Here is a 14294-nt window from a genome sequence, read left to right on the forward strand (position 1 = left end):
CTATTATAATTCTAACAGACTCTTAGCATCGCTACGAGTGAGAAAGTCTCATCGCAGTCAACTCCTTGAACTTGTCGGAAAACATCTTAACGACAAGTCGAGCTTTCTTAATGGTGACACTTACCATCATTGTCTGTCTTCCCTTTAAAATCCATCTGTATCCAACAGCCTTACGACCATCAAGTAGTTCTTTCAAAGTCTATACTTTGTTTTCATACATGGATCCTCTCGGATTTTATGGCCTCGAGCTATTCGTCGGAATCCGGGCCCACCATCGCTTCTCCATAGCTCGTAGGTTCATTGTTGTCTAGCAACATGACTTCCAAGACAGGATTATGTACCACTCTGAAGTAGTACGCATCCTTGTCGTCCTATGAGGTTTGGTAGTGACTTGATCTGAAGTTTCATGATCACTATCATAAGCTTCCACTTCAATTGGTGTAGGTGCCACAGGAACAACTTCCTGTGCCCTGCTACACATTAGTTGAAGTGACGGTTCAATGACCTCATCAAGTCTCCACCATCCTCCCACTCAATTCTTTCGAGAGAAACTTTTCCTCGAGAAAGGACCCGTTTCTAGAAACAATCGCTTTTGCTTCCAGATCTGAAATAGGAGGTATACCCAACTGTTTTGGGTCTTCTATGAAGATGCATTTATCCGCTTTGGGTTCGAGCTTATCAGCCTGAAACTTTTTCACATAAGCGTCGCAGCCCCAAACTTTTAAGAAACGACAGCTTAGGTTTCTCTAAACCATAGTTCATACGGTGTCGTCTCAACGGAATTGCGTGGTGCCCTATTTAAAGTGAATGCGGTTGTCTCTAATGCCTAACCCATAAACGATAGTTGTAATTCGATAAGAGACATCATGGTATGCACCATATCCAATAGGGTGCAGTTATGATGTTCGGACACACCATCACAATATGGTGTTCCAGGCGGTATTAGTCGTGAAACAATTTCCACAATTTCTTAATTGTGTGCCAAACTCGTAACTCAGATATTCATCTCTATGATCATATCACAGACATTTTATCCTCTTGTCACGAGGATCTTCAACTTCACTCTGAAATTACTTGAATAATTCAGACTTGTGTTTCATCAAGTAAATATTCTCAGCATCTACTCAAATCATCTGTGAAGTAAGAACATAACGATATCCACTGCGTGCGTCAGCACTCATTGGACTGCACACATCAAATGTATTACTTCCAACAAGTTGCTCTCTTGTTCCATCTTACTGAAAATGAGGCCTTTCAGTCATCTTGCCCATGTGGTATGATTTGCATGTCTCAAGTGATTCAAAATCAAGTGAGTCCAAATGATCCATCTGTATGGACTTTCTTCATGCATATATACTAATAGACATGGTTCGCATGTCTCAATCTTTTCAAAAATGAGTGAGTCCAAAGATCCATCAACATGGAGCTTCTTCATGCGTTTTATACCAATATGACTCAAGTGGCAGTGCCACAAGTATGTGGTACTATCATTACTATCTTATATCTTTTTGCATGAACATGTGTATCACTACGATCGAGATTCAATAAACCATTCATTTTAGGTGCAAGACCATTGAAGGTATTATTCAAATAGACAGAGTAACCATATTCTCCTTTAATGAATAACCGTATTGCGATAAACATAATCCAATCATGTCTATGCTCAACGCAAACACCAAATAATTATTATTCAGGTTCAACCCCAATCTCGATGGTAGAGGGAGCATGCGATGCTTGATCACATCAACCTTGGAAACACTTCCAACACATATCGTCATCTCACCTTTAGCTAGTCTCCGTTTATTCCGCAGCTTTTATTTCGAGTTACTAACACTTCGCAACCGAACCGGTATCTAATACCCTGGTGCTACTAGGAGTACTAGTAAAGTACACATTAATATAATGTATATCCAATATACTTCTGTCGACCTTGCCAGCCTTCTCATCTACGGAGTATCTAGGGTAGTTCTGCTTCAGTGACCGTTCCCCTCATTTCAGAAGCACTTAGTCTCGGGTTTGGGTTCAACCTTGTGTTTCTTCACTATAGCAGCAACTGATTTGCCGTTTCATGAAGTATCCCTTCTTGCCCTTGCCCTTCTAGAAACTAGTGGTTTTACTAACCATCAACAATTGATGCTCCTTCTTGATTTCTACTTTCGCGGTGTCAAACATCGCGAGTTGCTCAAGGATCATCATGTCTATCCCTGATATGTTATAGTTCATCACGAAGCTCTAATAGCTTGGTGGCAGTGACTATGGAGAACCATCACTATCTCATCTGGAAGATTAACTCCCACTCGATTCAAGTGATTGTAGTACTCAGACAATCTGAGCACATGCTCAACGATTGAGCTTTTCTCCCTTAGTTTGCAGGCTTAAGAAACTTGTCAGAGGTCTCATACCTCTTGACGTGGGCATTAGTCTGAAATCCCAATTTCAGTCTTTGGAACATCTCATATGTTCTGCGACGTTTCAAAACCGTCTTTGGTGCCACAATTTTAAACCGTTAGCATCACACACTGAACTATCACGTAGTCATCAAAACGTGTATGTCAGATGTTTCGTAACATCTACAGACGACGCTCGAGGTTCAGCACACCGAGCGGTGCATTAAGGACATAAGCCTTCTGTGCAGCAATGAGGACAATCCTCAGTTTACGGACCCAGTCCGCATAATTTCTACTATCAACTTTCAACTAAATTTTCTCTAGGAACATATCTTAGTAGAACTAAAGCGTAAGCTACGACATTATTTGCAAATACCTTTTGACTATGTTCATGATAATTAAGTTCATCTGATTATTTAATGAACTCCCACTTAGATAGACATCCCTCTAGTCATCTAAGTGATACATGATCCGAATCGACTAGGCCGTGTCCGATCATCACGTGAGACGGACTAGTCATCATCGGTGAACATCTCCATGTTGATCGTATCTACTATACGACTCATGTTCGACCTTTCGGTCTCTTGTGTTCCGAGGCCATGTCTGTACATGCTAGGCTCGTCAAGTCAACCTAAGTGTTTTGCTTGTGTTCCGAGGCCATGTCTGTACATGCTAGGCTCGTCAACACCCGTTGTATGCGAACGTTAAAATCTATCACACCCGATCATCACGTGGTGCTTCGAAACAACGAACCTTCGCAACGGTGCACAGTTAGGGGGAACACATCTCTTGAAATTTTAGTGAGGGATCATCTTATTTATGCTACCGTCGTTCTAAGCAAATAAGATGTAAACATGACAAACATCACATGCAAATCATAAAGTGACATGATATGGCCAATATCATCTTGCGCCTTTTGATCTCCATCTTCGAGGCACGGCATGATCACCTTCGTCACCGGCATGACACCATGATCTCCATCATCATGATCTCCATCATCGTGTCTTCATGAAGTTGTCTCGCCAACTATTACTTCTACTACTATGGCTAACGGTTAGCAATAAAGTAAAGTAATTACATGGCGTTTTTCATTGACACGTAGGTCATACAATAAATTAAGACAACTCCTATGGCTCCTGCCGGTTGTCATACTCATCGACATGCAAGTCGTGATTCCTATTACAAGAACATGATCAATCTCATACATCACATATATCATTCATCACATCCTTTTGGCCATATCACATCACATAGCATACCCTGCAAAAACAAGTTAGACGTCCTCTAATTGTTGTTGCATGTTTTACGTGGCTGCTATGGGTTTCTAGCAAGAACGTTTCTTACCTACGCAAAAGCCACAATGGTGATATGCCAATTGCTATTTACCCTTCATAAGGACCCTCTTCATCGAATCCGATCCGACTAAAGTGGGAGAGACAGACACCCGCTAGCCACCTTATGCATCAAGTGCATGTCAGTCGGTGGAACCTGTCTCACGTAAGAGTACGTGTAAGGTCGGTCCGGGCCGCTCCATCCCACAATACCACCGAATCAAGATAAGACTAGTAACGATAAGCAAATTGAACAAATCATCGCCCACAACTACTTTGTGTTCTACTCGTGCATAGAATCTACGCATAGACCTAGCTCATGATGCCACTGTTGGGGAACGTAGCAGAAATTCAAAATTTTCCTACGTGTCACCAAGATCAATCTAGGAGATGCTAGCAATGAGAGAGAGGGGAGTGCATCTACATACCCTTGTAGATCGCACGCGGAAGCGTTCAAGAGAACGGGGTTGATGGAGTCGTACTCGCCGTGATCCAAATCACCGATGATCCTAGCGCCGAACGGACGACACCTCCGCGTTCAACACACGTACGGAGCGGGGACGTCTCCTCCTTGTTGATCTAGCAAGGGGGGAGGAGAAGTTGCTGGAGATCCAGCAGCACGACGGCGTGGTGGTGGAAGTAGCGGGATCCCGGCAGGGCTTCGCCAAGCGCAAGCGGGGAGGAAGAGGTGTCACGGGAGGGAGGGAGGCGCCAGGGCTTGGGGTGCTGCTCCCATGCGCCTCCCCACTATATATAGGGGTGGAGGGGGCTGGTTTCTTGCCCTCCAAGTCCATTGGGGCGTTGGCAAAGGTGGGGGAAAGAAATCCCATCATTTCCCTTCCCCACCGATTGTTATCCCCCTTTTTTAGGGATCTTGATCTTATCCCTTCGGGATATGATCTTATTCCTTCTAAGGTGGGATCTTGGTGCGCCTTGACCAGGGGTGTGGGGCCTTGCCCCCACTACCCACGTTCATGTGGGTCCCCCCATGCAGGTGGGCCCCACTTCGGAACCTTCTAGAACCTTCCCGGTACAATACCGAAAAATCCCGAACATTTTCCGGTGGCCAAAATAGGACTTCCCATATATAAATCTTTACCTCCGGACCATTCCGGAACTCCTCGTGGCGTCCGGGATCTCATCCGGGACTCCGAACGACTTTCGGATTTCCGCATACTAATGTCTCTACAACCCTAGCGTCACCGAACCTTAAGTGTGTAGACCCTACGGGTTTGGGAGACATGCAGACATGACCGAGACGACTCTCCGGTCAATAACCAATAGCGGGATCTGGATACCCATGTTGGCTCCCACATGTTCCACGATGATCGCATCGGATGAACCACGATGTCGAGGATTCAATCAATCCCGTATACAATTCCCTTTGTCAATCGGTACGTTACTTGCCCGAGATTCGATCGTCGGTATCCCAATACCTTGTTCAATCTCGTTACCGGCAAGTCACTTTACTCGTACCATAATGCATGATCCCGTGACCAAACACTTGGTCACATTGAGCTCATTATGATGATGCATTACCGAGTGGGCCCAGAGATACCTCTCCGTCATACGGAGTGACAAATCCCAGTCTCGATTCGTGCCAACCCAATAGACACTTTCGGAGATACCTGTAGTGCACCTTTATAGCCACCCAGTTACGTTGTGACGTTTGGTACACCAAAAGCATTCCTACGGTATCCGGGAGTTGCACAATCTCATGGTCTAAGGAAATGATACTTGACATTAGAAAAGCTCTAGCAAACGAACTACACGATCTTGTGCTATGCTTAGGATTGGGTCTTGTCCATCACATCATTCTCCTAATGATGTGATCCCGTTATCAATGACATCCAATGTCCATGGTCAGGAAACCATAACCATCTATTGATCAACGAGCTAGTCAACTAGAGGCTTACTAGGGACATGTTGTGGTCTATGTATTCACACATGTATTACGGTTTCCAGTTAATACAATTATAGCATGAACAACAGACAATTATCATGAACAAGGAAATACAATAATAACCATTTTATTATTGCCTCTAGGGCATATTTCCAACAAATGAAACCTTGGCTTCTTATGCTAATGGTATATATGATTATTATGATGTGGAATGAATAGAAGAATTTGTTGCTTTTAAGGGTGCTTATGAAATTGAATCTTTGTTTGAAAAATATGAAGCTTTTGATGATGATGTTTATATACCTGAAAATTTTGCCATCCTTAAATATTGCTATGATAATTATAAATATAACTCTGATATTGATGAATTTATTGAGAAAGTCTCCGCTGTCCAAGAAGAGACTAATATTTTGCAGGAGTCTATGGAAGAAGAAATTGATGAAACTATGAGCTCATTGGATAAAAAAATGATGAGGAGAGCGAAGAATAAAAGGAGGAAGATCGGATTAGCTACCCGTGCCCACCTTCTAATGAGAGTAACTCTTCAACTCATACATTATTTAATTTCCCTTCGTGCTTACCAAAGGATGAATGCTATGTTAATTGCTATGATCCCGTTGATTCATTTGAAATATCCCTTTTTGATGAACTTGATGCTTGTTATGCTTGTGGCCAAGATGCCAATATGAATTATGCTTATGGAGATGAACTTGCTATAGTTCCTTATGTTAAGAATGTCCAAACGAACCCCGAAATGTAAGTTTTCAGGAAAAATTCCTGGAAAACCCAGTTAATGTATAAAAATGTCCAAACGAACCCCAAAAAATTCCAAAATTAAAAACAACACTCCTGTTGTTCTATGTTGACACTAGAATTTTTTTTGAAAGCAATAAGAGGCAACGGATATCGTTTTGTCCCCAAAGGTGGCATGTTCCCTACCGAAACGACACGCTTGTTGTGAGAAGCTCTGGTTTGTGAGAAGCTTATACACAAACCTGCCCCAAATGGGACCATTTTTTTACCACGGCATGTTGATGACGCTCCATGATCGCATGCCAAGTTTCATGAATTTCAGACAAGTTTTGGATTTACTAAAATTTAAAAATCAGGTATCTCAATGTTTGCGGTCGAGTGACGGTGGCAGCGTGTTAGGCCACCTTACACAAACGTTTCCACATAAAAAATCGTGTGTGATATACATACAAACGAAAACATTTTTCTGGGATTCACTGTGTGGGATGTACATACGAACGGAAAAGATTGGGCCTGTATAATTGTCCCCGATGCCTCGCCCAATCGCACACGAGCTCATTTTGCCCCGCGTGTGTGACCGAAGGACCCATTGATGTCTACTACGCAACCTTTCTTCTTGTAGACTCGTGTTGGGCCTCTAAGCGCGGAGTTTTGTAGGACAGTAGCAATTTTCTCTCAAGTGGATGAACTAAGGTTTATTAGGCGTAGGATGAAGATGGTCTCTCTCAAACAACCCTGCAACCAAATAACGCAGAGTCTCTTGTGTCCCCAACACACCCAATATAATGGTAAATTGTATAGGTGCACTAGTTTGGCGAAGAGATGGTGATACAAGTGTAATATGGATAGTAGATATAGGTTTTTATAATCTCAAAATATAAAAACAGCAAGGTAGCAAGTAACAAAAGTGAGCAAAACGGTATTGCAATGCTTGAAAATGAGGCATAGGGTTCATACTTTCACTAGTGTAATCTCTCCACAATGATAACATAATTAAATCATATGGCAATCCCTCAACGTGCGACAAAGAGTCACTCCAAAGTTCCTATCACGGAGAACATAAGATGAAATTGCTTGTAGGGTACGAAATCACCTCAAAGTTATTCTTTCTGATCAATTTTTTGAGCTATTCCTATAAGTGTCACAAACAGCCCTAGAGTTCGTACTAAAATAACACCATATGATACACATCAATCAACCCTAATGTCACCTAGATACTCCAATGTCACCACAAGTATCCGTGGGTCAATTATACGACATGCATCAAACAACTTCAGATTCATAATATTCAATCCAACACAAAGAACCTCAAAGAGTGCCCCAAGATTTCTACCGGAGAAACAAGGATGAAAACATGCATCAACCCCTATGCATAGATTACCCCAATGTCACCTTGGGAATACACGAGTTGAGTGCCAAAACATACATCAAGTGAATCAATAGAACATCCCATTGTCACCACGGATATCCCATCACAAGACATACATCAAGTGTTCTCAAATCCAACAAAGTATTCAATTCGATAATGGTGAAACCTCATAGGTAAAAACTCAATTCATCACAACAAGATAGAGAGGGGAAAGCACCATATGATCCAACTGTATTAACAAAGATCGCGATACATCAAGATCATGCCAAATCAAGAACACGAGAGCGAGAGATCAAACACATAGCTAATGGTACATACCCTCAGCCCCGAGGGTGAACTACTCCCTCCTCATCATGGAGATCGCCGGGGTGATGAAGAGGTCCTCCGGTGATGATTTCCCCCTTCGGCAGGGTACCGGAACGGGGTCCCGATTCATTTTTGGTGGCTACAGAGGCTTGCAGCGGTGGAACTTCTCATCTAGGGTTCTTTTCGGGGGCTTTGGTATTTATATGATTTTTTGGTGTCGGTCTCACGTCAAGGGGGGGGGGCGAGGGGCCCACAAGCTCGGAGGGCGCGCCTCCCAGGCTTGTGGCCTCCTCGATCACTTCCTGGCCCAGCTCCGGTGCTTTGGGGGTCTCTTTTGGTCCATAAAAAATCACCGTAAATTTTCAGCCCATTCCAAGAACTTCTATTTCTGCACAAAAAAGATACCATGGTAGTTCTGCTGAAAATAACGTTAGTCTAGGTTAGCTCTAATCAAATCATACCAAAACCATATAAAATTATTGTAAACATGGGATGATAACTTAATAAAATATAGATACGTTGAAGACGTATCACCTATCCCCGACAGTTTCTGGGTCGCATGGGAAGGACCCTCCTATCGCGCACACTGGCAAGACGACGGTTTAAAATGCCGTCGCGGAAAGGGATTAAAAACCATTTGTATAGCACGTCTCTGCACCAGTGCTGAGACACCCATCCTTGGATTATCCAAGTGTCATCAATTAATATCTAGGTGGAATGTCAATCATGCCTCCTTCTTGAGTACCAAGTTTGTGTAGCTGGATATTTTGTTTTATGAGAAAAATCTAACTCGTGCCTCAGAGGGTATCACGGGCGCTCCTGGCTCTATTTATAGAACAGATCCGAAGCGAGTTTAGTTTCACTCGATTTTCTTCATGTTCTGGTACCAGTAACGACATTGTGGAATTAGTTTGTAGATGATGGGTTGCGGGAATGATAGAAACTCAAATCCCGGTTTATGAATTGTTCCTTGAGGGGTTGTTTTGGATCCTATTAGTTAATGCTATGGTTAGATTTATCTTAGTTACCTCTCTTGTATTTATGGATGCTTGCATGGAGGGTATAATCATAAGTAGGTATTTATTCAAGTAAGAATAGTCTGGTCCACCCACACAGTACTTACCAGATCAATGAACGGTAAGTTAACGAATGGTGGTGAAAGTAACTTGACAAGATTCCCATGTGTCCTCGGAGTACTTTAGCTGTTATAAGAAACACCACCGGCTTGTCCTTAACATACATAAGGATTGGCCACTTGCTTCACTCTATTAATTTTATTACTATTTATCTTGTTACAAATTATCTTGCTATCAAATTATCTTTACAACATTTACACTGAAACCTTGCCGAAAATTGCTTCTCAATTCTTTCTGCTCCTCGTTGAGTTCTATACTTTTGCTTATCGTAAAGGCTACATAGATCCCCTATACTTGTGGCTCATCAAGCTCACTCAAAAATCTTCTCGCTTGGGTGTCCTGGATTCCGTTGTTAGTTCCAAAGCACGCCTTCTAGCTAACACTAGAGCCACTAACGCCAAGCCGAAGTACATGCCAGAAGTGACAACGGATTCTGGAGACGACTCAGGGGGCTCCAAATTCTGGGGTTGGTTTTGGGGCGTACTCCGGCTAGACAACAGAGGCCAACCAGATTCTGGGAGCTCCCGAAAGGTTGTCCGGGAATGTGTGGCTGTTACTTCTAGAGGGTGTACGGGAAGCCAAAAATGGATAGAGGGAAGTTCCAATCTTGGATTCCTGAGGAGCATATATGGTGGATGATGGAATGCTTAGTTTGGCTATTTTGGCGTCAATGGGATGTGAACTTAGGAGAGTACCAAAATAAGTTTTACCATTGATCCAAGGAGAGACCCCTCTTAATAGTATGATTTTCTAAGATTAGATAAAACCCCCAAAATACTCGAAGTCTTCGAAGAAAAGAGATCTTTTCCCTTTTTGAATTAGGGGTCCATCTATCTCCCTTGATAACCATAGAGTAACCAATTTCCTAAGATAAAGACATTAGTCCTCACTCTTCACTATCCTTGTTGTCATCAACATTAAAATACCATTCGAGGGAAACAATTCACTTCCAGTTATATGCGGCTTACCGCCATTGGAGACGATGACGACGATGACGAGACGGAGAAGGAGACGAGCAACTCACGGAGGGAGGAGCACGTCCCGGTGCCGGAGATCTAAGCCGTCGCTACAGGTACTGCAAATCTAAGTCGCTGCCGATATTTAGGCTTGTTCAGTCCTCTTGCTAGAGGGAGCGAGTATAAAGGGGTGAGACGCCACATTTCACGCCCGCATATTTGGGTCTTCCGCCATCTCAATGCTTGTACCAAAGTGTATGTCGTTCCTTATCTCGCGCTCGCCCGAGTTTGGCTCGCTGAAAATGAACGATTCGAGTGTTCCTAGTGAGACAAAACCTGAAATCATTTTAAGTTTCATGCGCGTGCGAGGCAAAGCCTGTTTGACCAACTGTTAGGGGATGCATCCTATAAAGTGACCATACATCATCATAAATACACTTTGCTCCTTAATTTTGGATCTATCTCATTCAGTTGAGGCATTCAATTTCAGATTTGATTCTCGATGTTGATCGAGGTTATTTTGAATCTGATTCATAGTTTTTATTCGGTTGAGGTGTTCAATTTTGGGTTTGGTTCATAATTTTGATTGGGTCCACGATTTCGATTGAGGTGTTTAATTTTGAAATTGGTTCATGATTTTGACCGAGTCAATGATTTTTGAATCAATCGGCAACAATTAACCTATAAAAACACATGAGCCCCTGCGTACCCTCTCATGACGTGGAAAAAAAATCATCAATATGCGACACTGCAACACCAATTTAGTACATGCGGTTGTCGGTCCACATATATATGAATTGATAGGCAGCACAACTTTAGAAAGGGCCAACTAAAACATCATATTTTGTTCAAAAAAAATCACATTATAGGATAAAAATTTCATACACCATCATCTCCCTCACATTCTAAACTAAATAATTTGAAATCTCGACGACACAAACAGCGCAGCAAAGCGCGACAACCCAGGCCATACGAACATTTTTTCTTAAAAATGTCCTCACTTCTCGTGAAAATGAATGACATTTTCCGGTGGAAACGCTAGCTATCCCTTCCCTTCTGGGCTTGCCCCAAATAACCTCCTTTTCGCCGCGCCGCCCGGCTCACCCGTTCCGAATCCAGCAGAAGTGCAGAACCCCAGCGCGGCCGAGAGCAGGGCAGTCCTCCGCTGCGCCACTTCGAAGGCTTCCATCTCCGTCCGGGGTGGGCTGCGCAGAAGTAGACAGATTGATCGAGGCTCATCTCCTCTCTCGGTACGAAAATTCCCGACTGACCTCGCTTTCTTCGAATATTTTTCCGAAGCCTGCTTCGTCCCCTCTCCGAATCTTCGCCCGATACTCCAACGCATCGTGTTAGTTGTGCGTTCGATTTGACTGGTCCAAAATGGTAGATTGTTTTCACTGAATTTTGGGGGTTTAGGTTTAACTGAACCCTAACGCAGTCCGCCAGTCCCACCCCTGCCCGGGCTGATTTCGCCTTTGCGTACACCGTTCTGGTCTTCGATTTCTGTGTGCAGTCGAATCCAGATCCGGAAGTTTCCGCGATCTCTGACCCCTCTAGTCTGTCGTTCCACTGGATTTTCACCCCAGTCGCGGATTTCCTGGTATGAACATTGTTCCTGTTCTTTCTTCAGCGCGCCAAGGCCGATCTCCTGTGGGACAGTGACCAATGCGCGCAAGAAGCCATTGAAATGTAAAATGGAGAACCGTGTAATTGATCCAGTTTGAAACAAGTCTTTTTGTCCATTACGGACGGATTATGACAGCAGACAGTTGTGAATACTGCTGCTGCAGTGAATTTTAGTAGCCATCATGGCGCTGCTATAACTTATGGCATAGCTGCCAATTTAGTTAATTAGGATGTAGCATTGTTGTCTCTCATTCATCGCACCAATGCATGCGGCCAAGGCTTGGTCATGTGCTTGCTTGCTTGGTATGATGATAGTGACAAGGAGATGCGTGGGCAGTTCTTTTGTTCTCTTCTTATTGGTTGATATTGTTAAATTGAGTTGATAATTCTGAAGTTAACACTTTGCAGACATGGACATGGATGCATCATTTCGTTCAGCAATCGTCAATGGAGAGACTCTCAAGATGTTTGTTGGGCAAAGAGTGCGTACAGTACTTAAGTTCCAACACACTCAAGGTGGAGTTCTTGTTGGGCAGTCGACTGATGGACATCAGTTGACCATCAGAGGTGCCTCGGAAGGCCGTGAATCACATTATCTAGAGGTTATTGGGATTGCTGACAACGACCAGTCCATCAGTGCTGAAACTTGCAAAGATTTTGATGACAACTTTGGTGAGATTTAATGCACCTATATTGGTTTTATTTGCCTCTTCAAGGTTGTATTATACTTGCTGCTGCGGGGTTCAACATTGAAGTTTGTTATGTTTTACATAATTCCATAGACATCAGAGGAGCTTTGCCTTTTTCTTAATTATTATTTTCCATTACCACCTTCAATCAGTAACGAGCAGCTGAACTTTTTCTTTTCAAAAGTTGGCAGTGGTCAATGCTATGAGATCCCCTCACGCACTTGTTAGCTTGTTCTTTGGCTTTGCCATTCTTGATTATATAAGAAAATATTTGTATTTCTCATCCATACTCATGTTATTGTAGAACATCAGCACAATACAGGTGATTGCTTGTGTTGGGATGCAAAATTCTAGAATTTAGAAATTATATTCCTTAGTTCTCTTAAGACTATTGCCCGATACTTAAGAATCTAAAGCCAGAACTGACTTGGGTCGTTATGCAAAATGACTCACATCTTTAGTTTCATCCTAAATGGGGTAATTCAGAAGTGCACCCCGGAACACTATATTCTGAATGTAAAAAACAGTGTTAAAAACTTTATTCAAGTACTCCCTCCGTTCACAAATATAAGATGTTTTAGCGTTTTCCTGAATCAGATGTATATAGACACGTTTTAGTGTGTGTGTGTTCATTCATTTCAGTTCGTATGTAGTCCATATTGAAGTCCAAAACATCTTATATTTGTGAACGGGGGGAGTGAATGCTTCAGTCCTTTATATGCTTGTAACTTTTCATGGAAAACGAATAATTTTCATGCCATGTGTATTAGTGCTCTAAAAATTGAATCCTTGGGAGTTCTTCGTCAATGTGTAAAGGTGAATTTTTTTCCACGAAAATTTACACAATGGTAATGGGCCCGAACATTTACTACTTGTGTATCTTTTCTGGATTTTTTGTCATTTTAAATCATTTTCCAATTTAAGTGTTCATTATCTTACAATAGATCTCAGGTTAACATATTATTTTTATTTTGGTAGGAAAAATTTAGGTCCTATAGCTCATAAGCTGCCGCGCATAGCCCAACATTTCAGCATTCTTATCGCAGCTAATTGCAAATAAGTCTTCATTTTGGGGAATCTTTCTTGTGGCTTCAAGTTTTATGTATATCTTTGTTATGTTCTTGCAGGCCAAACAGGAGTAATTATATATTTTTTACATTGTAGCAGCTTTCCTTTTGGCCAACACTGTTGCTCCGCCTTGTAACAACATTAAACCCTGTTATCATGTTTATGTCGCAGATGCTGATGCGTTCAATGGGCTGTGCAAGCTTGTGGTGAACGGCAAGGTGAAAGAAGTTCTCCTGTAGAGGAGCTCATTTGCGAGATCAAGCTTACTATGAAGACAGTTTGCGTTGTGTGTGTCTCCCGGAGTCGATGAGCTTATTACTGCTTCCGCTTGTAGTAACCACTACTAGTTAGCAATGCAAAGCAAACCTTAGGTTTATGTTATCGTCGCTTGGATTTAAATCCTGGAACTGGAAGGTTGCATTTTGCCTGATGCCTGAGCTCTTTCTCCCATTCACCTTGATGAGGAGCTGAGCTGATATTTGTGCTGGGCATTGCGAAGTCGTCCAAAGTCCAAACTGATGGCAAATTAAATGTCCAGACATGGAGAGTGTGCCCCTTCCTAGTTTGATTGCTTGCACACTCAGCATGTTGGAAGCGAGTAGCTTCTGACCGATCTTGCTTGCGAACTAACCAAGTAGTTCATCCATCAACGTTACTGCAAATTCACATTGGCATGTTTGGGTTTATCTTGGACGCATCTTTGCGCGCCCACGCGAATGAAGTGCCTTAAATTAATCAAGGAACAGGATGCTTACAATCATCTAAAATAA

The 14294-nt window shown here is 42.6% G+C and overlaps 1 protein-coding gene across 1 annotated transcript; it reads left to right on the forward strand.

The window, feature by feature from the left end:
- Positions 1-11146: 11146 nt before the first annotated feature.
- Positions 11147-14090, forward strand: LOC109739316 (replication protein A 14 kDa subunit). Its single transcript, XM_020298403.4, has 3 exons — positions 11147-11391; positions 12176-12439; positions 13696-14090. The coding sequence occupies exons 2-3, from the start codon at positions 12178-12180 to the stop codon at positions 13761-13763; spliced, it is 330 nt and encodes a 109-aa protein (XP_020153992.1). The 5' UTR covers positions 11147-11391; positions 12176-12177; the 3' UTR covers positions 13764-14090.
- The last annotated feature ends 204 nt before the right edge of the window (positions 14091-14294 follow it).

This window comes from Aegilops tauschii, chromosome 3, assembly GCF_002575655.3.
Source record: "Aegilops tauschii subsp. strangulata cultivar AL8/78 chromosome 3, Aet v6.0, whole genome shotgun sequence".
Lineage (NCBI taxonomy): Eukaryota > Viridiplantae > Streptophyta > Magnoliopsida > Poales > Poaceae > Aegilops > Aegilops tauschii.